Source organism: Myxocyprinus asiaticus, chromosome 7 (assembly GCF_019703515.2).
Source record: "Myxocyprinus asiaticus isolate MX2 ecotype Aquarium Trade chromosome 7, UBuf_Myxa_2, whole genome shotgun sequence".
In the NCBI taxonomy this organism is placed as follows: domain Eukaryota; kingdom Metazoa; phylum Chordata; class Actinopteri; order Cypriniformes; family Catostomidae; genus Myxocyprinus; species Myxocyprinus asiaticus.
The window spans coordinates 21,035,437-21,063,092 of NC_059350.1; the positions used below are offsets into that span (position 1 = coordinate 21,035,437).

General features: G+C 36.3%; 2 protein-coding genes across 7 annotated transcripts in view; one reads left to right on the forward strand and one right to left on the reverse strand.

Moving 5' to 3' along the window:
* The first annotated feature begins 97 nt into the window (after nucleotides 1-97).
* LOC127443928 (B- and T-lymphocyte attenuator-like) lies at nucleotides 98-26,859 on the forward strand. Of its 6 annotated transcripts, none has more exons than XM_051703004.1 (7): nucleotides 98-320; nucleotides 435-542; nucleotides 24,661-24,984; nucleotides 25,100-25,138; nucleotides 25,306-25,431; nucleotides 25,520-25,560; nucleotides 25,652-26,859. In XM_051703004.1, exons 2-7 carry the CDS (start codon nucleotides 458-460, stop codon nucleotides 25,958-25,960), a joined length of 924 nt encoding a protein of 307 aa, XP_051558964.1. In that variant the 5' UTR covers nucleotides 98-320; nucleotides 435-457; the 3' UTR covers nucleotides 25,961-26,859. The 6 variants fall into 6 exon arrangements, with proteins under 6 accessions (XP_051558964.1, XP_051558963.1, XP_051558960.1 ...); XM_051703003.1 differs by having other exon boundaries at nucleotides 479-542; XM_051703000.1 differs by lacking the exon at nucleotides 435-542 and adding an exon at nucleotides 23,810-23,917.
* LOC127443920 (OX-2 membrane glycoprotein-like) overlaps nucleotides 18,372-27,656 on the reverse strand; it is a 74,232-nt gene continuing 64,947 nt past the window's right edge. The window contains exon 6 of the mRNA XM_051702985.1: nucleotides 18,372-18,563. The gene's annotated coding sequence lies outside the window, so the exon portion shown is untranslated. The remainder of the gene's footprint in view (nucleotides 18,564-27,656) is intronic.

Genomic DNA, 27,656 nt, shown 5'->3' on the forward strand with positions numbered 1-27,656 from the left:
ACTGGCTCTCAGTTATTATCCACAAGGTGGTGCCATTGAGTTCATCCTTATTCTCTAACATTTACGTGACGATACAACCAACCTGGACAAGGTTCAAACAACCTGCAACCACTACAGATTCACTAGCAGAGGTAAGACATTTCAATGACGAAAGAAGATAAGAACAACAACCGTGATAGAGAAAGCTACCAAAAGAAGTACAAAGAGAAATGCTGAGAAACAACGTAGGTAAAGAGCACATATGATCCAAGGAGGCAAAGATACAAAGTTAAGAAGTACAAGAAAAGAGACAAACTGAGATGGTGAGAGACGTCATAGAGGTACTTACAGCACACTTCCACTTCACTTTTGGTCTTTTCCACATACACGTTTGCACACACTCATGAAAAACAATGTGTTCAGCTCTCATTTTGGACATTGGTTTGTAATCACAGTGTCTGATAAAGCACCTTTAATCATGGGAAACCCTATCTTCCAGATCATCTGTTACCTGGTTGCATATCTCACACTGCTATTGCTCAGTGTCAGTGGAAACACAAATGGTGAGTTACAACTTTAACTGCCTATACAGTGACTGTTGTCAGTCACTATTAAGTTGTTAAATGTTATTTGTTGGAAGCATTATTGTATTGGAATAACTGAATTGCATGAAACTCTACAGTGGTCACTCCCAAGCATCAACTGGATCCTGTTTTATTTGCTGCTGTCAAAAATAACATTATCAGCAACATGTAATACATTTACAATGTAACATTATTATATTATGCATAATGAAGTACATTCTGGTAAATATTTGCTTAGACATGAATAATCAAACGTCAAAATTAAAAATTCTATATTTTATTTAGTTTATGATTTAAGATACCTCTTACATACATCTTAGATTTAATTTTGCTGAAAAAAACCTTAGTCCTTATGCCAAAAAGCTTAGAATACTTGTAGCATTTGGAAACATTTACAGAAACCTATAGGGTTGGGATTATCTGAACGACTTTTCTAAAAACTCACAAGGTTGAACATTCCAGTTAACATTCTTAGTTTAAGAAACAGTTTCAGTTCTACTTAAACTCTGCATCAACAATAAGATGGTTTCACTATACATTTTCAGGATTGTGTGGAAATTGCACTTATGGTCTTATTGACTAATGGTCGTTGAGTGGTGTATTTTTTAATGGCAATTTCTGAAATATATATTTAGAGAGGAGGCATACTGAAAAATCTCTTTCTCTGTTTTTCTCTCTTTTCACACATTTTCCTGTTTCCCTCATTCTCCCAGGGTCAGAAATCAATTGTATTGCAACTATCAAAGTGCCTCGAAACACACAGTTTAGAGCTCCTGTTATGACATTGTTGATTATAAACTGTACTGTTATTGTACATGAATGTCAGAACTCAAGTATCTACTGGTGCAAAATCTATGGAAATGACTGTAAAGCCTTAAATCACTCAAATAATATAAAAGCAGAGTGGAAGAGTATCACAGAACATGATGGGATTGCATTCCTGACTTTTTTGAACATCTCAACGGAGGATGAAGGTTTATACAGATGTAGACTAGGCGAGACCACTGTAAGCCATTCTATTAATGTCACTGTGACAGGTATGTGACATTGTTTTTCATTCCACTGGTATAATGTAAACACTCAGACATTTTGTTGGAAGCAAATACTCAGAATTTGTTTTTTCACTACTAGGACATTTTTATTTTATTTTCAGTAGGTAAAGAGGAGGTTTTTCTCAATCAAAGCAAAACAGGTAAGGACCATTGCAACACATAATATTACTGTTAATTTTGTGCTTGGTGAATGATTGGTAGGTTTTCTGAAGTGTGCCTTCAGGTTCAAATTCATTTGTTGAATTTATCATAATTACAAATTTGTGGATATTCTTTTGTTTAATTCTTATAAAAAAATTAGGTGATCTGAATACATTTCCTAAAGATGGTCTGCAGTGGCTATGGCCATATGTTTACATCTGCGGTGGAATAGTGGGGCTGGTGGTCATAGTTATGACTTTATCATTATTTATTATCAGACGCCAAGGTGAGTGATTAGTGGTTAATAGAAATAAATTTGTGCTTGTAGTTTATGTTTCCGTGTGTAATCCAGTGAAATTGTGAAATTTTCTATAGGAACAAAATCGACATGGAAAAATAAGACAACTAAAAATCAGGTATCTTATGTTTTCATTTTGGTGTGTGGATCTATTTATTTTATCTATTGATAATAAGAAGATTTTAATAGCTCTGCTTTCACTTCCACAGAACATTGGGACACAAAGAAGTGACCAGACTCCTCCCCATCACAACACCCATTCCACCTCAGCCCATCTGAGCTCTGCTTTATCCTGTGTCTATGAAACTCCACCTGTCAGAACAGGATCATCATCTGGAAGGTTCTCAGCTAATATGGCAGAATCAAAAGGGAGCCATAACAGCATTAGCACAGGAAGAGGAGAAGAGAATGCTCTTGTGTATGCTTCTTTGAATCACCAGGCAATATCAAGAGGGCCAAAAAGAACAGCACAACAAGAACCAGAACCCTCCGAATATGCTGCAATCCGCTTCTGCTGATTCTAAGATTTACTCAGATACTTTAAAAATGAGTACTCAAAAATGCTCACTCATATGCTTTTCTGTATTAAGGAATCACTATAAAGGACACTCGATGAGGAAGAAAAATCTGAGTGTTCAGACACCTCTGTTTCTGGGTCATGTGATAGCAGCTGGTTGCTTGTATTGCACTGGTCTGACAAGCATTAACAGTGCTTGCAGTCTGTAATTTATTATAAAAATCATTTTTAATGCCATGTTAAAATAATATGTAAAAACATTTTAGAATTTTACATTTCTTTAATAAATAAAATTACATATTTTATCAAATTTAATTTTATAAAATAAAATTAAACAGCTTTATTCCTGAAGATCTCAAGAATAAACTCATAGTCTTTTGAGAATAATCTCAAAATAGGCCTTTTATGAGAATAAAGTCAAAGTTTTTAGAATAAATGTAAAAAAAAAAATAGTTAACTTTTAAGGGAAAAAAGTTGCATTTTGAGATTAAAGCAGTGATATTATGAGAATACAGTCATTTTGAGATTGAATTAGTAATGTTTTGAGTTTAAACTCATAATGTTACCAGAATAGAGTCGCAAAATTTAAGGTGTAGTATTTTGTGAATAAAGTAAAATTATTTCGAGAATAAATCACAATATTACAAGAAAAAAGCATGATTATCACAATAGCAATAGGTCGCCTAGGCACACAGCAGCAGTTCTTTAGGAAATTAAATGTATTCAGGAGAAAGATCTAGAAGGACATTCAGGACATTGCCTCTTTTGTGCAATCTGAAATGCCAACCAGTGGTCAACTTCAGTGGTATCAATGGATACATCATTTACATCTGCTCTACTTTTCTGTCCTTCATTACTTTGATGTTACTTTCATTATGACTTTATTCTCATAGTATCACAACTTTTATCTCATAATGCTAAGACTTTATTCTCATAAAATTATTAATTTATTTTCAAAAAATTACTACTTAAATCTCATAATGCTACAAATTTAATCTTATAGTATTACAACTTCAATCTCATAATGTTAAGACTTTATTCTCAAAAAAGGCCAATTATGAGATTATACACAAAACATTATGACTTTATTCTTGTAATATAAATTACTTTTATTCTTTATTTATACAATTATTTTTAAAGTGGTATTAACACACTGTTGTAGTAACTTCTATGTTCTCCCATTTACAAAAGTAATTTAACAGCTCTTTCATCTGCCCTAAAAAGACAATTTATAGTATATTTATTACATATGTTTTAATTTTGAAAATGTAGTTATTAAAATGTGAAGTAAACCAAACAGGAAATAAAGTTTAACACTTATACAATGGCTGATCCTAAAGCAATGTGTTATATGTAACCTAAGCAGTGATTTTTGAATACATTCTGAGGCTGACCTTAAATTTTTTATTTGTGAATTATTCAGTGGTTCAAATATCCAATGGATTGCTTAATTATTAAGCTATGAGAATGCTTCAGAAATTCAGTTTATCAGTAATATCAAACACCTAGGTTCTGATTTTAAATGGTAGTCTACATAAAAGATACTGGTGTTTTTAAGTGTTATAACATTATGACAGACTGTGGAAGGCATCACTTACTCCAGAAGTACTTCAGGAAAGAGATACAATTGAAAATTTGAGCTAAATTAGATTATTTTAAAGGTATGATTTAAGGTTTTGCAAAGCACTGAAAAAGAGCACCAGACATTAGGAGTATATAAAGTTTATTTTTTAGTTTGTGATTTGTAGGATGTCTATGCAGAGTAAAACCTGAGAAGCCCACAAGAGCAAAAGCATGCAGACACATTTCCTGTATGAGAAGGGGGAGACTGAAACTTATCAGATATGATGGTGGGATTGTGTACCACCCACACTGAAAAAATAGTACATATGACCTCCTACTGTCAATGTATTAAAGGTCAGTGAGTTACATACTCCCTTCTGTTTATACTGTACATACTGTGCGTGTGTGTGTGTGTGTTATTGTGAATGAGTAAATTAATCCATATTATTCATCACATCATACCTGAGTGCTTATGCAAGTGTGTAAATGGTGCTATTCTACTCTCTAGTATGTTGGTGTGTCAAGTGCCAGACTAGTTCTACTTGAAAACTGTGGCTGTGACACATTCCTTTAAAGGGGAGTTCCATAAAATATTCAGTTATTTAATGAATTCAATTAACAGTCTCAGAAAAATATATAGGGTGGAATCAGGGTCCAAAACACATTTTATAAGCACCCCGAGTTTTTGGGGCAGACCTTACCTGCTAAAAAGAGACAGACTCCCTCCCTCCAGGGAAGCAACAACATGTATGCTAGAACCTATACCCACTAAGCTACTGAAAGAGGTATTAAGGCCTGTTCACACCAAATCCATGACAAATTTGCAAGATGAACTTCAGACGAAAGGTCTATGCACAATGAGACTTTAATGAATGAAACAAAAAACAATTTCACCCCTGTACAGTAGGTGCTGTTGCTGTTCCATAAACATATTTATACCAGTTTCCTGCCATTCAGCAGTCAATGTTAGAGATGAATGTACTAAATGCTGTTAAATCTAATTTATTTACCTAATTTGGCAAGTGTTTCATGGAGTTATTTTCATGTTTTTGATGTGTTTTGAGAAATATAGAATCTGTGTTTTTAAGTGAGTGACATGAACAAAGAGTGCTGTTGCATAAATATACATCCTGAGTCTTTATATTTGTATGTGTATTTTGCTATGAGTATATTCCAAACAAACTCCCAAACCCAACTTCTCTTTATATAATGCCTGGATCAATGCCTGGATAATATAACACATGGTATAGTGATATAAATACACGTTAAATAATGTACACTAAGAATTACAGGTAAGGTAAAAAATATGATGCATAATATTAAAAGTAATATAAAAGAAAACACTGGCTCATGGTCTTTTCTGTATTCAATTATTTCATATTTGTACTGAATTCAGGATTTATTGTGCATGGTAAGAAAAAGAGCACTGTTCCAGGAATACTTTGTTATATTATTCTTGCAATAAAAATAGCAGTGAGGTTCTGCTTTTCGTTTGTCTACAGTCATAGTAAAACAGACCTATCAGAACAGACCTCTAAGAATGTCATGTGTATTTTGTTGGTTCATGTTTTTCATGTCTTTTATTTAGAAATGTCTAGTTCCTGTTTCATGTCATGTGCTTCCCTTGTCATGTGATTTCATGTTTCCCTCCATGTTCGTGTGTCTTGTTTTCATTGGTTGATTGTATTTTTATCTCGTTTATAGTTCTTTGTAATTATTGGTTATCCTTGCCATGTGTTCTCCCATGTTCATGTATTTAACCTTCATGTTTTCCATTGTCCATGGTCAGGTATTGTTGAATGTAACTTTGTTTGTGAATTCAAATTTATGTCAAGTCAAGTTTATGTCAAAGTCAAGCTTATGTCAAGTCAAGATTATGTTTATGTTTCATTCATGTTTGTAGTTAGGATTTTGGACATCACGAGTTGGAATACATTTGCACTTGGGTTCTTTACACCATCGTCATCGTCTTTGTCATTGCCAGTGCCAGCAACATCATTTCAGACATTACACAACATTACAGAATACCTGACCGCAATATGAACCCAGCAATCCAGCTTCTTCGACTTCACCAGGGGAATCGTCCCCTGGAGATTAAGTGGAGGACTTTTGTGCTCTGGCATGCCAGGTGGACTTTAATGAGGTTGCCCTCAAAGACATTTTTCATTTTGGACTGATTGAGTTTATCTCTTTGCTGATGCCAGGCTGTCAGAGTACCCACAGCCTGGCACAATATATAGACCTCACCCTGCAGATTATTGGTTCCACGTTCACTGTGGGGAGGCAGATGCCAAGCCAGAGTTCCACGTCATAGCCGCCGAGCCAGAGTTCCACATCATGGCCGCCGAACCAGAGTTCCACGTCATGGTCGCTGAGCTAGCGGCATCTTTTGCCCCGGATCCTGAGTCTGCCCCATGCCATGTCACAGCAATGCCTCAGCCTGCCTCATGTCATGTCACAGCAACGCCTCAGCCTGCTCCATGCCATGTCACAGCAACGCCTCAGCCTGCTCCATGCCATGTCACAGCAATGCCTCAGCCTGCTCCATGCCATGTCACAGCAACACCTCAGCCCGCTCCATGCCATGTCATAGCCACATCAGAGCTATTGGACCTGGAGATGGTTTCTGCCCTTGTACCCACCCTATGGACGCTTCCTCAGGATTAGGCAAGGGGAACTTCCGATCCTCCGAATTCGCCTAGACCCTCCGAACCCTGGACTCCGCCTTGGTTCTCTGAGCCCTCAGTTTCACCTTGGCTCTATGTCCCTTTCGGCTCCACCATGGTCCTTTGGCCAATCGGCTTCTCCGGGGTCCTTCGTCTCTCCAGCTCCGCCTTGGTCAATCAGTCATCTGGCTCCGCCTGAGCTCTCCTATCCCACAGCTACGCTTCATCAATCCGAGCCTGCGGCTCCACCGGGGACCACCTTCCCTAAGGCTCCGCCTTGGTCCTCAGTCCCACCGGCTCCACCTCTGTCCTCCAATCCCCCAGCTCCCTCTGAGCCTTGGGTGCTATCTCGGTTCTCTGTATGGTATGGTTGTTTGCCATACCTGTGCCCATGTTTGCAATGCATATCTGCTTGTCATAGTTGACTATAATAACAAGTGGGTGGAGCTAGTCTCTATGAGAGACAGTAGATCACTGAAGATCGTGAAGATCTTATGGGAGGAAATCTTTACCTGCTGGGGGTCCCCAAATACCTGATTTCTGATTGGGGACCTCAAGTCTTGTCTGAGATCCTGAAGGCCACCTGCAATAGTTGAAGCATCACACAGAAATTGACGACGAGCAAACGTACACAGACCAATCTGACAGAGAGAGTCAACAGGACACTGAATGATAATTACCTCTTACGTCGGTGACAAGCATGATACATGGAACAAATGGCTTCTGAGTTTCACTTGCTGTCAATAGCACACAGCAAGGAACAACGGGACAGACCCCTGAAGAACTGATGCTTTATGTAACACTACATATTGATCTAGGTGTAATACGTTGTATGTTGTGGTTTTGCACTATGTAGTTGTATTCCACTCACCCAGTTGCTGTCTTTCCCCTGTGTTTAAGGGTTTAGTATCCTGTGGTATATGTTTGTCCTATGTTGTTTGCCATACCTGTGCCAGTGACATCATCAACCCGCTACACTAGGAAGTGGTGAGGTGGCACATAATCACAGACTGTTTAAGGAGGAGAATAACATTCTTACACACAGCATTGATAGCAAGCTCTAATTTGGATTTATGCCTGTCGTGAACTGTATGGATTATATAGTTTAACCTGTGGATTATCGATTTCGTTGAACTTGTCTAAGGCCATTGCACGGCTGGATATATTCACATTGAGGATCTGATTTTTCCCAGCAGCTCATTGGAACATCGCTCCCAGGACCAGCTTACTGGTGAGAAATCTCGACAGAAATCTATGTACATATTATAAATGGACTCCCGAAGCGAGCGATCTTTTATAGTGTCTTAGTCAGAGACAAAGACTCTTATGGTGGTGGGTTTTGATTTTTCTATTGGGAGTGTGTATATAACCTAGCTGTTGTTCACTTATACATATTAATTATACACAGTACCCTTTACATCTGCGGTCTGTCTACTTTTATATATATCATTTGTGTATGTGGTGTAAAAGGTCTGAACTTTCTGATAGTGTAACCTCCGCCTCTGGGGAGATCATTACAACTCGACTAAAGACTCATCTCTTCAGACAGGCATACACCTAATTATCCCTCAACCCGTAGATTTGCTGCATTAGTCAGGTCTGCTGGAACAGGAAAAACTTGTCATATTCTATAACTCTGCTTTAAAGTCACTGGCATCTACGCTAATATAATTCTATTTGTTTCCCTGTCTCAACCTCAGGATACAAATCCTGAGGTTACCAGAGCCTGCCAGATCCAGCTCCTGCCCAGCCTGATGTCCCACTTCCACCGCTATGTGTCACTGAGCGATGACTATTAACTGCTGCCTTTGCCATCCGGACAGCAAGGGGCATTTCATCTGCATCACATCAATCTATTCAGTGGACTTCACATTGGATGAACTGCTGCCAACTCCAAGCATTCAAAAGGGATACTTCACTGTCCACTGCCTACACCTCTGTCAGCATCATCTTGGTCATAGGATGGACTACACTCTCTTAAAATGGAATACATAGACAATAAATAAATAACATAGACAATAATTCTTAAGCCATGATTTTCAATTGTGTTATTCATTTAAATCACACAATGGGGACTTTAAGACATTACAGCATAATTTTCTGATACAGCATACATTTACACACATGTAAAGCTGCTTTTAAACAATGTGTGTTGTGAAAAGTGCTATACAAATCAAAATGACTTGATTTGACTTGACTTGACTTGAAAAGTGATGGGCACACTGCATAGTGCAGCTCATGTTTGTTGGTATTGTTGTTTGTTATTTGGAATCATTCTACTATATAAATCAGTGTAATCATTCAATGTAATTCATATGAAGTTAAACAAATCAAAGATAATACTTAATAAGTTGAATGACTGTGAATAATTTATCCTTTATTTTATGAAACACAAAAAAAAGACTGATCTGACAGCATTTATAAAATGTATGTCCATGTATGTGTAAGTGCATGCATGCATGTCTTTTCCAGTTCTGCTCACTCATTGTAAAAAGTGGCAATGTGCAACTGTTACCTTGAATAGCTATTTCTACCTGATCTAACCCTTAAACTGAGTTTTATTGGTGTAAACTAATTTATTCAGGTTGATTCAGTGATGTTAAAGAATATTTTTTACCTGAATCAGACCTGTTAATTTAGATGTTCCGCTATGAATCACATTATTTAGATTAGCATTGTTTTCAGTGCAGTGATCCAACAGAAACAAAAATATTTTCTCAGTTCCCAACAACAGGTCTCACTTCATGTTATTTGGACTTCTCTGAGGATCTGTCACCAGTAAAGTTTTATGTTAGCATGATTCTCATTTGCTTTTCAAAATATTCTGCAACAGAATAAATATTATCTGCACATATAGAGATTACAAAGTCTCACAAAATCTGGACTCAGAGCATTCATTTTGTTTTGTAATATTCAATGTAATATGCAGCTCATTGCAATATTCATTGTAATCATTGTAAAACTGATTACACTTTTTACATTTTTATTAAAGAGGATAGTATAGGCTGATTGGAAATGGGCTGGGACAGGGACACAATGCAGGCCGGACTCTATGGCCCTTATATGTCAAGAGCATGTGTGCTACCACTGCACCATGGCTGTGATGTAACTGTGTGTTTTTAAATTGGAAAGATGATCACTAGATAAACCTAACATCCACAAACAGAGATACAGTTTAAACTTTGTAATTTTAAATAAAAGCATGGGTCAGATTAGCAAATCACTGTGTTCAGAAGAAGAAATGAGTAAAGATTTGTAACTAATAATTTAAAGCAAATAATTACTTGTTCAACGTAACTACATTTTGCATGTTAACAATCATTTCAGAAGGCTTGATAGAGTTACACAACAGGAACATGTTATGAACATCACTGTGAGCCAGGTGAAGTAACTGTGAAATGTGGTAAGACTTTCTCTTTCATTATTTCCTTCATGAGTGGATGAAAACACACCTTTGACTCAAAATCACCTACAGTTTGCCTTTTAGAGAACAATGCAAATAACAACAGTATGATGTGACCAAAAATGTCACACAGTATTAATGAACAAAGTACATGTTTCCTTTAATATTTTTAGAAACAAGATTTATACAAGACATACATAAAAACAAAGGGAATGTGATTGCCCATTTTAGAATGACATGGTGAGCTTAAGTTTTCAAACTATGAGTGTATTTCCCTCTAGTGGGAAAATAAGACAAGTATAACACACTTCACTCTAACACAAACATTAGGACAATAACTTGGCACCTAATGCAGAAAAAGGGTCTCGCTTTTAAAAGGGTGTTTCCATCTGATAATTGATTACACACATCAAAAGGTCAGTTAAGATAACAATAACATGTTTGCCCATATTGTTATTGGCTTTGCTATGGTGACAGAATGATAGAAATGGAACTTCCAGATAATACAAGTTGGCTTGGAGTTAGGTCTCTTTTATGAGTGTGATACATGACATTGTGCATTTCAGATAAGAACAAAATGCTAAAATATACAGTCTATAATAAATAGATATTTAGAGTTGAAAGTGAATAATTGTTTTTATAGTGTTATATTATACTGAATATCAGTTATATTAGAAGATGTTGACTCAGATTCTTCTGTTATTTAGACAAAGGGACCAACATTGTTTGGTCAGGGTGAAATTCTGAACATAGCAGTAGCATTTTCTGTCATCTTAAAAGTAGAAAATGAAAGAAATCAAGAAAGAAATCAAGAAATATCTGGTCCGGTGTAGTGTGATTTTTTTGTGAATATTTTACAACTTTCATCAAATTTCATATGAATGTCCAGATAGAAACAAGTGATTAGACACTGTTTGTAACATAAAAATGAATTAAATCCTAATTCATAGTTATATACAAATAGTTAAGACTTGTCAAATCATGTAGCAAAAGATTGTACACTCTTTTGCTGCATGATTTGTCAAGTCTTAACTATGCCCTAAAAATTAGACAGCAAAAGCCCATTCAGCTTACAGCTAATGAAGAGTCATATGACAGCACATCAGTTCCTGCTTTTATACACTATTCAGGATAGGGGTTTCGTTCACAGTAATGTTCAAGAATTTTACTTAACACACAACAGCTAAGACTTGAGTTGGCACAGGGTTGGGTTGTGTGATCTAACTAAAAAAAAAAAAAAAAAAAAAAAAAAAAACTTTATTTTTCCATTTGAACCCTCTTCCTGTGAGATTACATCGCTACTGAAACAAATGTCTTTGATTCGAGAGAGGGATACATTGGAAAATGAACTTTCTTGGTTGAGAAAACTTCTAAACAGTTTATAAGTAAGAAAGGCATGTCTATTGTAATATAATGTTTTCCTCTGACTAAATATTGAATTAACTAATGATATACTGTATAATAGTTAGACTGGATAAATGAAAGTATTTCTATCTGACTCCCAGAGCTAAATAATTGGCTAATGTGGTGATTTAAGGGTAAACGTTTTTATGCACCACTAGTGGCACTGAAAGAAATGGCAAAAATAATGTTTCCAAAACACTCCGCATCTTCCTCCGTCTACCATTATTTGAAAAAAAAAAAAAAAGCAAATTCTGTGCTAAACAGGTTATTAGAAGTAATCTTGCCCAAACTGATGCTGGCTGGGTTTCCCAATAATGTTGCAACTCTTAAGATAATCTTAACTAACTCGGCATTTGTTGTTATTTTACGATGGAGTAACGCCTGTTTCCCTAACCAGTACGTAGGTCGCTTGATATTAAAGGAATAGTTTACCCAAAACTGATAATTTTCCAATTATTTACTCACCCATATGCCATCTCAAACTCGTTTGCAGAACTCAAAGAAAGATTTTTTTGCAGGATATATGAAGTCTGTTTGTCCATACAATGCAAGTCACTGGGTTCCAAAACTTCCAAGCTCCAAAAAGGACATTAAGGCAGCATAAAGGTAATTTATACAACTCGAGTGGTTTAATCCATCAGTGATACGACTGAGTTTGGATAAGAAACTGACCAAAATGTAACTTCTTTTTCTCTATAAATTTTGACATTTGCAGTCTCCTTCACATGATTTGAAGCTTGATTACGTTTCCATGCACTTGAGGTATGCGCAGAGCACTGTACACAATGTTAAGCTGAGATAAGACCCAAAACTGATTAAATCACTTCAGAAGTCATAAATGAAACCAAATGAGTCGTATACTCTCACCAACCACTTTATTGTATACACCTGTACACCTACTTATTCATGCAATTATCTAATCAGCCAATCGTGTGGCAGCAGTGCAATGCATAAAATCATGCATAAACGGGTCAGGACCTTCAGTTAATCAACCATCAGAATGGGGGAAAATAGTGATCTCAGTGACTTCGACTGTGGCATGATTGTTGGTGTCAGATGGGCTGGTTTGAGTATTTCTGTAACTGCTGATCTCCTGGGATTTTCACGCACAACAATCTCTAGAGTTTACTCAGAATGGTGCCAAAAACATAAAACATCCAGTGAGTGGCAGTTCTGCGGATGGAAATGCCTTAGATAATCGCATGAATAAGTAGGTGTTCAGGTGCACCTAATAAATTGGTCATTGAGTGTAGATTACCTTTATGCTGCCTTTATGTCCTTTTTGGAACTTGAAAATTTCGGACCCCATTGACTTGCAATGTATACATCTATGAAAATATCTTCGTTGGTGTTCTACAGAAGAAAGATAATCATACGACTTTGAGATAAGGATGAGTACATGTTGAGAGAATTATTAACTTTTATTTACTTATTATAATTTTGGGTGAACTACATTATTCCTTTATGTAGAAATAACTGGTTTGTTACGAGAGATGTCTGGTCTAAAGGGGCTAAACTAAGATCAAAACTTTCGACAATACACCAAAAGTGTATAGGACACCACATACACTTTTGGTACTTAAACCTGTAGGTTCTACTGGTTGTTTAGATCAGTGTTACTATCAGAAATAATTAAAAATTATTTATTTTGTTATTAATTAATATTTAAATTAAATAATAGAATCTAACTCATTAAAACCTCACACGGTGCACCATTAAATGTAGTGCGCCACGTTCAGGAGCGGGTTTGGTTATTAGCAATAATTAGTAATTATCAAAGATAATTATTAATTATTAAAATCAATAGAACACTGATGAGAATCAATGTTAGCTTTTTTAATCCTTTAAATCAACAATTATCAAAGATAATCATTAATTATTAACATCGATGAAACATTGATTAAAATTAACACTAGCATATTGATCCTTCAAATTCAACAATCATCAAAGATAATTATCAATTATCAAAACCAATAGAATATTAAAAAGGATTAATATCGCCAGGGCACCACCCTGGAATCAGGGACTAATAACCAGATAGTATAACAGTCTCAATATTAGATTGTTTTCTTAGGAAAATCGACATCCGAAGAATATCGACCTTCGAAAAGAAACAATGAAGGCTTGAATCCGAGCACTGACATCCCCTGTCAGCATTTGACACAACTGTATGCAAAACAAACCAAAACACTTCTCTTTGAAATATAACAAAGTTTATTTATGGAGTAATATCAATTAATAATCAATACAATGCAGTCAATAAACTTCCAACTTCCAACTACAAACTAAACAGTGACATGATTAGATATGGTAACAAAAATAATCCTAAAGAGAATGGGTGTGTGTGTGTGAGTGTGTGTGTAAGGAGGGATGTGCACAAAATGGCGGACGTGACTCTCGTGGAGAGTACGTCACGCAAGATTTCCGGCCACAGAATATGGCCGCGAATGTGGGCGGAGAGAAGCCGGCTAATGGCGTTTGCCCGTTTACTGCGTGTCTCCGCTTGTACGATAACTTAGGGACAAAGCTGAGCTTTATCACGAAGTTATCTACTAGCCAAAAGTGTGTGCGAGTGTGTGTGTGTGGTTAGTACGAGAGAGAGAGAATAAAGTGGCAGCACCAAAGCCGGTTTCGCGATCGTGGGAGAGAAAGCAGCTGCTAGTTTATCACTCAGAGACGCAGTGGACGGCTCGTAAACTGTCCCACGGTCTTTGATTCTTTAATGGATAAACTCAGTGTGCCGGTCTCACCCGCGATGGCGGAAATACACAACAGTCTCATTTGTGATAACAGTACATTACAGTAATACCTTGAGTATTATTAGCAGAAATGAGCGGACTCGGCGGTCCGTAAACTGTACAGGCAATCTCTGCCCAGATGTAAACCTCTTACTTGAATCATATGAGGATGCAGACGAATGTGTGTTCATCCGTCCTTTAACTCCGACACGTTTCCTCGAGGCTCGGGTGATGACGGGAGGCCGTTTCCTCGCTCTGTCGGTGGGCGGTACAGCAGCTGATTCTCTGCTGGTGGAGAAATCAGCGACATCGACTTGATTGAAGATGGAAGAGAAATCCTCTTCTCTTCACTTCTGCAGGCAAACGGATGAAGATGCGGATTGCTCGGCGGTCTCCTTCGGATCCGTTAGAGTGTTTGGTTGAACACAGAGTAATCTCAACTCGTCCAGCGAGATGTAGATTGTATGGCCACAGTTTCAAGTCGGATGTTACTTCCTTGTGCCACGAGGCTACACCTGAGAGCAGCGATGAGCTGCGTCTACACACGGCGAGCAAAGTTGCTGGAAGCATCATAATATTATTTCTACTCCCGATGACGTCATGATTGAGGGCCGTTCTGTTGTGTGCCTCATCCAGTAGGAGTTGAGAGTTCAATCTTTTAGTGAGTAAGGCTTCATGGGATTTGTAGTCTGTTTTGGACTCCCTTTGTTTGATTTTGGCGCGGTTTTTATCAGTAAGATTTATGACTTTATGATGAGTGTGTGGTCCTCAGTTAGGTTTTACGACTGTGTTAGGCCTGCTTTTGTCTTCTATCTGAATACATGAGGCCCAACAAACCATTATAAAATTATTATTTTTTTTTTTAACACTATTTATAAGAGAGATATTGAGGAATACTAAAGACGTGTGACTATAACTCCAAAAAATGGATGAGGTACAGGGAGTGGAATGAGGTCCCGGGCCACTAAAGACTCAAGGTATGCGTTTATGGGTAAATGCCAACATTGCACTGTTTTCACAATGTTTTTTTTTATTTTGGCACCATTCTGAGTAAACTCTAGAGACTGTTGTGTGTGAAAATCCCAGGAGATCAGCAGTTACAGAAATTCTCAAACCAGCCCATCTGGCACCAACAATCATGCCACAGTCGAAATCACTGAGATCACATTTTGTACCCCATTCTGATGATTGATGTGAATATTAACTGAAGCTCCTGACCTATGTCTGCATGATTTTATGCATTGCACTGCTGCCACACATTTGGCTGATGATCGCATGAATAAGTACGTGTACAGCTGTACCTAATAAGGTTCTCAGTGAGTGTAAGTTTCCATCTCTCTGTCTGTGATGAATGAATGTCCGGTAGTAATTCCTGTTTATGGTGTGGCAGTAAGGATAAGGACTGTGCAGCCTTATTTCGTAACATGTTTAATATGTTTATAGCTCATGTGCATGTGAAGCAAGATAAATCTCACTTTCTTAATTTAACACCACAGATTTTGCTGTGTGGTTTCATATGATTTTCACTCTGCATTAGAATAGTGGTTCCTGGTATTTCATGACAGATCAGGGTATGGCTTTGGCTTCCTTGTTATCTCTTGTAGACTAACTTCAGATGTTCCACCATTACAAATGAATCAGTAAATATTAACCCTGATAAATCACTGAATATAACTGTCTATCAAAGTTTACTCAATAACTTTATTTGCTGTAACATGGATCAATTGATCCTTTGTTTATTTTTTTGAATATGTGCTGGGCCATTGAAAGCCTACTGACTTGTGAAAATACATTCAAACATTTTGCATATTGTTTCATTTGCATTCACTGGAAAACCCACATTTTATGTGTGTGTGTGTGTGTGTGTGTGTGAATGGGCGGGTTTAAGTGGTTTACGAGGAAATCTTTTTAGGTTGCAAACTGGTAATTACAAGGGTATTATGCTATAAATGTGGTTTATGAGGACATTTCTAGTGTCTCCATAATTCAAATTGCTTAAAAAACATACTAAATTATGTTTTTTTTGTTGTTTTGTTTGTTTGTTTTTTTTTTTTTATGTAAAAATGCAGAAAATTTTTTGTGAGGGTTAGGTTTAGGGGTAGGGTTAGGGTTAGGGGACAGAATCTATAGTTCGTACAGTATAAAAATCATTATGTCCATGGAAAGTCCTCATAATGATAGCTGCACCAACATTACATTTACAAGCTTCATATCTGCATTGATTCAGCACCTCACTGGAGAGATGAAGGCATCCAGTGGTCTCCTGATTGTTATTTTTGGAGTAACTACAGCTTTAGTCAAAGAGCATATCTATGTGAACATCCCAAAGAACTGGACTGATGCTTGGAGTTACTGCAGACTATATTACAAAGACCTGTCAACCATCCAAAGTGACGAAGAACAAGAGATGCTTATTAAGCTAGCAGGAGAAAATCTGTCACACAATTGAATCGGCCTGTACAGGGATAAGAAAAACAGTGACATTTGTCTGTTGTATGATGGAGATACATTTTCCTTCTCTAAGAGGGCATTAAACCAGCCCAATAATTATGATGGAAATCAGTTCTGTGTCACCACAAACTACACATGGTATGACTTTGAGTGTAATAATTCCCATCCTTTTCTCCGCCAAAAGATCATCCTTCTCGTCAAAACAATGAAGACATGGAAGGAAGCTCTTTACTACTGCAGGGCACACCACCATAACCTGGCCAGCATGATATCTAAGACTCAACTGCAGCTGACAAAAAATGAGACATTTGGGGGGCTGGGTAGCTCAGCGAGGAAAGGCGCTGACTACCACCCATTGAGACCTGAGTTCGAATCCAAGGCATGCTGAGTGACTCCAGCCAGGTCTCCTAAGCAACTAAAATTGGTCTGGTTGCTAGGGAGGGTAGAGTCACATGGGGTAACCTCCTCGTGGCCACTATAATGTGGTTCTCGCTCTCGGTGGGGTGCATGGTGAGTTGTGCGTGGATACCGCGGAGAATAGCGTGAAGCCTCCACACGTGCTTTCAGTGAAGATATAGTTAACACTTGTGTTGTGTTTGTTTGTGTGTTCGTTTGTGGTAACAACTTTTGTGTTCTCTAAGATTGTTAATAAACCTCTCATATTGCATATATTATCCCAAGATATTTGATTCTATATATTTTTCAACTACTTTTTTTTTTTATTATTAATTATGACATGTTTTGTACTTCTTTTTTGAACATGTTTTAAAATATATTTTTTATTGCTGGAAAGATTTATCGAATTGAGCTTATGGCTAGTAGGGACACTCCCTGCGGAAAATAAATAAATAATAATAATAATGTTATAAATCAATAACCACCTGCTTGATCTAAACAAAATAGGTGTAATTTTAAAACGGAATCTGGACTTTACAATGCATATAGCTGATCCTACCAATTCTTAAATCATGCTTTTTAATTTACTGACAAATTAGAACTGTTTCGTTCTCATAATTTGTAAAACATTTATGACAACAATTATATTCAGAGTTTGTTAAAACATAAACAAGATTAGGTAGCCAAGTGTTATATATCGTTGGAAAGGTCTCAAATAGTAAAATGCAATGAGCAAATTGTTTCACTCAGAGGCCAAATTGCAGTGAGTATTAGTGTATGAAATTCCCACGGACACACATACAGTAAATATATACAGTCTTTTTGTCACGTTTTTCCTTATTACTTCCTGAAACATAAATATAACATAGACAATGAGCCCGTTTACAGCACACCAATATGCTGATTACTCTCTAAAATCAGCTTATTTAAAAAATCTGACAAGGCAAAAAATCAGTGTTTACATGACATTTGAAAAAAATTGCATTATTCTCTACTTTTGACTTCAAAGAGTGAAAGAGGCATGCGCTCAACATGTGCGCACATTGGATGAGCCGGTAAGAACACAGATAAGGTGTTTACATGGCACGCGTAATTGGTGTAATGGGCAAAAATCTACCCATGTTGATCGATTTATTTATAAGCCGTTTATGGCCTTTACGCTGTAGAAGTTCTATGTACGTGGGCAATGGAGGAGTCAGGAGACAGCAAACAGTTAAGTTCAGTTTTTAGTTTTAACAGTTAAAGGTTACGGCTTATAGTCAACTCAAAACCAGGACTCTTTATGTTGCCGGTCTTTCTCTCAGCTCGCTCTGGTACTCTCTCCCCGCTCTGATGCTCTGGTGTGCCTTTTCAGGTCTCCCTCTGCCATCACTATAATTAGAGACAGGTGTTAGAGTAATCATAACCCAGGTGACGATCCTTACCGCGCTCCCTCTCCAACAGACCGACACATGACCACGCCACCCCATGCCACATACGGCAATAAAGGAATGCGGTTTATTGCGTTTACATGACCGCATGCATTATAAGCTTATTAAGCATAATTGGTGTAAGAACATGCATGTAAACGTGCTCAATGAAATCTAGTAAATTACAGCAAACTATCCTGATTCAAATGAGCCCAAACACAACAAAATACAGTATGATAAGTGATGTTGAAATATTCCTCAAAGAGTGTACATGGAAAGACGATTCACAAAAGGGTGCTTGACACAATGGCTAACTAACACTGTAGTCTAATCCATGTTGCTGCAGATCCAGACCGGAGTCCACCTATTGAGGACGCCTGTACTATGGTATTCTACAGGAAAACTAACTTTGGTTTAATAAACTTTGGCACAGTTGCAGGTTTCATTCTTTGTAAGTCCTGAATTAATAAAAAAAGAAAAAAGAAAAAAGAACTATAGGAAGTATAATGAATAAATATGAAATATTTTGATAATAAAACTGTCCATGTGAAGGTAGTCTTCACCATTAAATCACACAGAGATTGACAGGGGTGTTTGTTTCGTGGCCGGCCCACCAGGAAAAGTCCATTAACTAATTAAAAGTTGAATGTATTAACATTAATGCACTATGAACTAAAAATGAACAATTTTATTTTTATTAAAGGTATAGTACACCCAAAAATGAAAATTCTCTCATCATTTACTCACTCTCATGCCATCCCAGATGTGTATGACTTACTTTCTTCTGCAGAACACAAATTATGATTTTTAGAAGAATATCTCAGCTCTGTAGGTCCATATAGTGCAAGTGAATGGTGACCAGACCTTTGAAGCTCCAAAAATAACATATAAGTAATCCATAAGACTCCAGTGGTTGAATCCATATCTTCAAGTATTGCAATAATTTGTCAAAGTTGAATCTCAACAGTTTTAATATTTGTAATTAAGTCTTCAAAATAAAGATGACAGTGAGTCTCAAGTCCACAGCCATGTTACACTTCATCTAAGATGCCATACAGACACACAGAATGGCTCATCCAGGGTTTCGGTAGAGGCCAATTACCTCTAATATATCAAAGACAGATGCACTGAAGGCAGACAAGAGTTCATCCCAGTTTCTGAGTCCATTTATGCATTCATTTTACAGTGATTTAGCAGGCAAAGGCCTTTTACAAATGATATCAAATTTGACTAGGTACTGTATACTTTTTGATGACTCATGATTCTGTTGCTGAGTTAATTCAGGTGGTTTGTCAAACTTTGGAAGAAGTTTCAGTTTACAATATGTTGAAGAAAATAAAAACTCATTATGATGTGTGATATTGCATGTGTGATTTCACCAAATGTCCATTGTCTTGGTTTTTACTTATATGCAGGGTTGGGATGGTTACTTTTGAAATGTATTCTGTAATCTGTAGTGTAATACATGCTTGTAAGGAAGTTCTTTAACTCTCTGATGGAAGCGGGAGCCGTGCAAACATCCAACATCAGACTCTTTATTGTCAGCACTTTTCAGTGAAACAAAAACATTCAACACCGCTGCTTTTCCGCAGCACGGACACACATCAATGGGGTGCTTTTCAGCTCCCCCCAGACACACACAGCTTCGTTGTATCTCTCTCTCCCGTGTCTCTCCTAACTGCAGCTCTGATCGCGGCTTTATCCCTCGCCCATTAACACTATAATCACCAACAGCTGGGTGAGATAATCCGCTCCAGGTGTCCATCCCGGCCTCGCTCCACACAGTCGCTGCTCGGCCCGCCCCACTCTCCACAATGTTGTAAAATGTAATTTGTAACGTATTCCGTTAGATTACTCAAGGTCAGTAACGTATTCTAAATACTTTGGATTACTTCTTCAGCACCGGTAGATTTTTTCACTTGTTTTGACTATAAAAACTCTGCCAGTGCAGTAAGACAAAATACACGTTAAAAATACATTCTCTGAAAAACCTAAATATCTTATGCAGCGTTGTTTCTGAAACAAGATCAACCAAATTAATCTTGTTTTAAGGATTTTTAGATATTTTTACAGGAAAACAATACAAAAAATATTATCAAGAATAAGATTTTTGCCCTAATATCAAAGGTCTTACTAGAAAAAAAGAAATTATGATCTAATGTGAATTTTCTTGATAAAAAAATATGATCGTGCCTGGTAACGTGCATGTAAAATGGCTAGAAATAGCATTTTAGCTTAGCGTAAAGCTGACAATTTACACAAGATTTATTTCTATTTTTTCTGCTCCAAACTTACTTCAAACTTACTTCTCTGTCTGTTCGTATGAATGCAACACATCATAAGAAAGTGTTTCACCGCTGTTCAAATGCACATTGGATCACATCATTTATATGTATAAATGTTTTCCATCTGAAAGGACTAAATATTAAATGAAACAAATGACAATAAAATGCAAAGTAATCTCTTCAGTAATCAAAATACTTTTTGAATGTAACTGTATTCTAATTACCAATGATTTAAATTGTAACTGTAATGGAATACAGTTACTTATATTTTGTATTTTAAATACGTAATCCCGTTACATGTATTCTGTTACTCCCCAACCCTGCTTATATGAAGGTTTTGAATGTCAGTACAGAAAGTCTGTGAATATGGATCTCAAGTCGGCAGACATTATTAGACCTTGCACTGCCTAAATGTTACATTATGCATTTGTCATCATTAAGAAAAGCACAATTCTTTGTATCATCTGTCCATCACTCGTATGCAGTTTCTCACCCAAATTGAGTGGACTTTTTGGAGCTTGTAAGTTTTGGACCCCTGACTTCCTCATACATCCTTAAAATCTTATTTTTTGTTTAGTCATATTTGACAAGATTATGACGATATGAGGGTGAGTACATTATGAGAGAATTATCATTTTTGGGTGAACTATACCTTTAAGGCTAAATGTTTTTATATAGCCTATATTATTATTAGAAATTAAGTAACTAAATGACTATAGATGAGACCCTTTTCTGCACACATAAATAGCTACACAACTTCTATGCATTTATTAGTAAATGAGAGCCATTCGCTCTTCAAACTGAGCCTTAAAAATGTTGGTAACAAACCTTGACTGCTGAAAACAAAGTAGAGAGAATGTCTACAATGCAGTCTATATTCCTATTGAACAACAACATAATAAATTGACTTGTGTATATGACACTGTACAAGATTCAGCCCGGGGAAAAACATGTCTCTTGAATTTTGAATTAATGTATGATTTGTGTTCCAAAGCATTATCACATACTATCAGTCTTACTCTAGAGGACAGTATGACCATGTTAGTTTTCTTTCTTTCTTTCTTTTTCACACAAAGATACTATGAATATTTCTAACTTGGTGACAGAACTAAGAGAGAGAGAGAGAGAGAGAGAGAGAGAGAGAGAGCATGTGCACTTCAGTTACCGATTGTTCTGGCTCTCAGTCATTATCCACAAGGTGATGCCATTGAGTTCATCCTGATTCTCTTTAACAATTTATGTGAAGATACACAAACAACCTGAAACCACTACAGATTCACTAGTTGAGGTAAGACATTTCAATGACAAAAGAAGATAAGAAGAACAACCATGACAGAGAAAGCTACCAAAAGATGTACAAAGAGAAATGCTGAGAAACAACATAGGTAAAGAGCACATATGATCCAAGGAGGCAAAGATACAAAGTTAAAGGTGCAATATGTAACAATTTTCAAGTAATATTCACTTTTTTTTTTTGCCAATGTGTGAATGGCTTGTAACGCAACTTAAAAAATGAGCCCTTCCCGGACTTCCTAGGTTGCCTATTAAAGCCTGTAGACTGATTTTCATGTGAAGGGAGCGGGTCGCTTTTGCCGGGAAAATCCAAAGTATGTGACGTTTATGCACGCTCCCGAGAGCCTTGCCTCAGACAGTAATAGTTTCTCTTCCGCTATTCAACAGCGACAACAAGCTGCAACACTAGGTAACCTTATCTTAGAGATGGAATCCAGCAAACGTTTGGCTCCCAGCACAACACCGACTCCTATACAAACTCAGAGTAAGCCAAAAAAAAAAAAAAAAAAAAAACATTTATCTACTGAAATCCCATCTGGCTAACAGAAACGTGATCTTGGTCGAGCGAAAACTAGAGTGAACATCGGCAGGGCATTTGATTCCTGGAGGGACCTTCGTTCGGTTTTGGGGATCAAAACTGACCCTGAATTGGCGTTCTTCTTATTGGACAGGTAAGCTTACATAACTTCAAAGCATGTGAAATATAGTGCCATAAGGATTGATCTGTGTAATTTTAGCTAACTTGATCTTGCCTGCACAGTAACTGTCATAATCAGTTTTAATCTGTAATTATTCAGCAAGGTAAACTACAATAACACATGAAATGAATGCTAGACAATGTTCAAGATAATGCAAAAAGACCCATTCATTAGTGTAACGTAACTTGGTTATACAGAATATATATACATTCTATTATTATAAAACAATAGCGCATCGATATATAAAAAAATGACAGTTGTGATGGAATCACATCAATACTGAATTGTGTCAACATATTTATAATGTACAGTCTATTTTATAAACAGCTACTGTCATCATCCACCAAACTTAGCTAACAGCTACTGATAAAGCTGGCTAGCTAGCTAACGCCGACATAGGCTATCGTATAAATGCAGTCAATGTATCACGCAAAGAAAAGTGATTACTTCAAACTACAGTCTTACATAGCCAGACCTATATCCACACTTTGTTTTAGCCCTGTTCCAGCACTGGAGAGTCAAATATAATATAAAGTCTCAAAGTTTGTAGTAAAACAGTCATAACTGTGTAATTTTAATTATGCTACCTCATCTGTCAGCATGATGCCAGTGAATCACGTTGTCCTTTGTACATTACGTCATTGTTTTGGATGCTCGCTCAATCACGTCCCTATGGAGTGTGTGCAACAGGTAGCTGGCTGCAGTTCACTTAACGGCCACATGTGTCATTAATAACAAGGGTTTATGAATCTTACATACTGCACCTTTAAGAAGTACAAGAAAAGAGACAAACAGAGATGGTGAGAGACGTCATAGAGGTACTTACAGCACACTTCCACTTCACTTTTGGTCTTTCCCACAAACACGTTTGCACACACTCATGAAAAACAATGTGTTCAGCTCTCATTTTGGACATTGGTTTGTAATCACAGTGTCTGATAAAGGACCTTTAATCATGGGAAACCCTATCTTCCAGATCATCTGTTACCTGGTTGCATATCTCACACTGCTATTGCTCAGTGTCAGTGGAAACACAAATGGTGAGTTACAACTTTAACTGCCTATACAGTGACTGTTGTCAGTCACTATTAAGTTGTTAAATGTTATTTGTTGGATGCATTATTGTATTGGAATAACTGAATTGCATGAAACTCTACAGTGGTCACTCCCAAGCATCAAATGGATCCTGTTTTATTTGCTGCTGTCAAAAAGAACATTATCAGCAACATGTAATACATTTACAATGTAACATTATTATATTATGCATAATGAAGTACATTCTGGTAAATATTTGCTTGGACATGAATAATCAAATGTCAAAATTAAAAATGCTATATTTTATTTAGTTTATGATTTAAGATACCTCTTACATACATCTTAGATTTAATTTTGCTGAAAAAAACCTTAGTCCTTATGCCAAAAAGTTTTAAACATTTACAGAAACCTGTAGGGTTGGGTTTATCTGAACGACTTTTATAAAAACACACAAGGTTGGACATTCGTCTTATAAAGTTGATGAGACACCACACCAGTTAACATTTTTAGTTTAAGAAACAATTTCAGTTCAACTTAAACTCGGCACCAACAATAAGAAGGTTTCACTTTACGTTTTCAGGATTGTGTGGAAATTGCACTTATGGTCTTATTGACTAGTGGTCGTTGAGTGGTGTATTTTTTAATGGCAATTTCTGATATATATATTTAGAGAGGAGGCATACTGAAAAATCTCTTTCTCTGTTTTTCTCTTTTTTCACACATTTTCCTTTTTCCCTCATTCTCCCAGGGTCAGAAATCAATTGTATTGCAACTATCAAAGTGCCTCGAAACACACAGTTTAGAGCTCATGTTATGACATTGTTGATTATAAACTGTACTGTTATTGTACATGAATGTCAGAACTCAAGTATCTACTGGTGCAAAATCTATGGAAATGACTGTAAAGCCTTAAATCACTCAAATAATATAAAAGCAGAGTGGAAGAGTATCACAGAACATGATGGGATTGCATTCCTGACTTTTTTGAACATCTCAACGGAGGATGAAGGTTTATACAGATGTAGACTAGGCGAGACCACTGTAAGCCATTCTATTAATGTCACTGTGACAGGTATGTGACATTGTTTTTATTCCACTGGTATAATGTAAACACTCAGGCATTTTGTTGGAAGCAAATACTAAGAATTTGCTTTTTCACTACTAGGATATTTTTATTTTATTTTCAGTAGGTAATGAGGAGGTTTTTCTCAATCAAAGCAAAACAGGTAAGGACCATTGCAACACATAATAATACTGTCCATTTTGTGCTTGGTGAATGATTGGTAGATTTTCTGAAGTGTGCCTTCAGGTTCAAATTCATTTGCTGAATTTATCATAATTACAACCTTACTTGTGGATATTCTTTTGTTTAATTCTTATAAAAAAAAATTAGGTGATCTGAATACATTTCCTAAAGATGGTCTGCAGTGGCTATGGCCATATGTTTACATCTGCAGTGGAATAGTGGGGCTGGTGGTCATAGTTATGACTTTATCATTATTTATTATCAGACGCCAAGGTGAGTGGTTAGTGGTTAATAACAATACATTTGTGCTTGTAGTTTATGTTTCCGTGTGTAATCCAGTGAAATTGTGAAATTTTCATAGGAACAAAATCAACAAGGAAAAATAAGACAACTAAAAATCAGGTATCTTATGTTTTCATTTTGGTATGTGGATCTATTTATTTTATCTATTGATAATAAGAAGTTTTTAATAGCTCTGCTTTCACTTCCACAGAACATTGGGACACAAAGAAGTGACCAGAGTCCTCCCCATCACAACACCCATTCCACCTCAGCCCATCTGAGCTCTGCTTTATCCTGTGTCTATGAAACTCCACCTGTCAGAACAGGATCATCATCTGGAAGGTTCTCAGCTAATATGGCAGAATCAAAAGGGAGCCATAACAACATCAGCACAGGAGGAGGAGAAGAGAATGCTCTTGTGTATGCTTCTTTGAATCACCAGGCAATATCAAGAGGGCCGAAAAGAACAGCACGACAAGAACCAGAACCATCAGAATATGCTGCAATTCGCTTCCGCTGATTCTAAGATTTACTCAGATACTTTAAAAATTAGTTCTCAAAAATGCTCACTCAATTGCTTTTCTGTATTAAGGAATCACTATAAAGGACACTCGATGAGGAAGAAAAATCTGAGCGTTCATACACCTCTGTTTCTGGGTCATGTGATAGCAGCTGGTTGCTTGTATTGCAATGGTCTGACAAACATTAGCAGAGCTTGCAGTCTGTAATTTACAACGGCATTTTAATGCCATGTTAAAATAATATGTACAAACATTTATTTTAGAATTTTAAATTTTCTTTAATAAATAAAATTAAATATTTTATAAAATGTAATTTTAATGTAATTTTTTTTCTCTACTTTGTTGTCCTTCATTACTTTGATGTTACTTTCATTATGACTTTATTCTCATTGTATCACAACTTTTATCTCATAATGCTAAGACTTTATTCTCATAAAATTATTAATTTATTCTCAAAAAAGTACTACTTAAATCTCATAATGCTATAAACTTAATCTCATAGTATTATAACTTCAATCTCATAATGTTAAGACTTTATTCTCAAAAAAGGCCAATTATGAGATTATACACAAAACATTATGACTTTATTATTGTAATGTAAATTACTTTTATTCTTTATTTATACAATTATTTTTAAAGTGGTATTAACACTGTTGTAGTAACTTCTGTGTTCTCCCATTTACAAAAGTGATTTGACAGCTCTTTCATCTGCCCTACAAAGACAATTTATAGTATACTTATATTACATATGTATTAATTTTGAAAAGGTATTTATTAAAATGTATAGTAAACCAAACAGGAAATGAAATATTTTTCTTTGCAGTGTTTGACACTTATACAATGGCTGATCCTAAAGCAATGTGTTATATGTAACCTAAGCAGTGATTTTTGAATACATTCTGAGGCTGACCTTAATTTTTTTTATTTGTGAATTATTCAGTGGTTCAAATATCCAATGGATTGCTTAATTATTAAGCTATGAGAATGCTTCAGAAATCAGTTTTGTCAGTAATATCAAACACCTAGGTTCTGATTTTAAATGGTAGTCTACATAAAAGATACTGGTGTTTTTAAGTGTTATAACATTATGACAGACTGTGGAAGGCATCACTTACTCCAGAAGTACTTCAGGAAAGAGATACAATTGAAAATTTGAGCTAAATTAGATTATTTTAAAGGTATGATTTAAAGTTTTACAAAGCACTGAAAAAGAGCACCAGACATTAGGAGTAAATAAAGTTTATTTTTTAGTTTGTGATTTGTAGGATGTCTATGCAGAGTAAAACCTGAGAAGCTCACAAGAGCAAAAGCATGCAGACACATTTCCTGTATGAGAAGGGAGACTGAAATTTACCAGATATGATGGTGGGATTGTGTACCACCCACAATGAAAAAATAGTACATACGACCTCCTACTGTCAGTGTATTAAAGGTCAATAAGTTACATACTCCCTTCTGTTTATACTGTACATACTGTGCGTGTGTGTATGTGTTATTGTGAATGAGTAAATTAATCCATATTATTCATCACATCACACTCTCTAGTGTGTTGGTGTGTCAAGTGCCAGACTAGTTTCACTTGAGAACTGTGGCTGTGACTCATTCCTTTAAAGGGGAGTTCCATAAAATATTCAATTATTTAATTTCAACACAGAATTCTAGAAGAACAGTCTCAGAAAAATATGAGCAATACTC

What these genes read in the sequence shown, in the direction of transcription:
- LOC127443928 (XM_051702999.1), top strand. Translation starts at nt 23,758, where the DNA reads ATGAAAAACAATGTGTTCAGCTCTCATTTTGGACATTGGTTTGTAATC. An exon ending in TATTAATGTCACTGTGACAG is followed by an intron (nt 24,985 to 25,099) that starts GTATGTGACATT and finishes TTTTATTTTCAG; the next exon opens with TAGGTAATGAGGAGGTTTTT. An exon ending in TCTCAATCAAAGCAAAACAG is followed by an intron (nt 25,139 to 25,305) that starts GTAAGGACCATT and finishes AAAAAAAATTAG; the next exon opens with GTGATCTGAATACATTTCCT.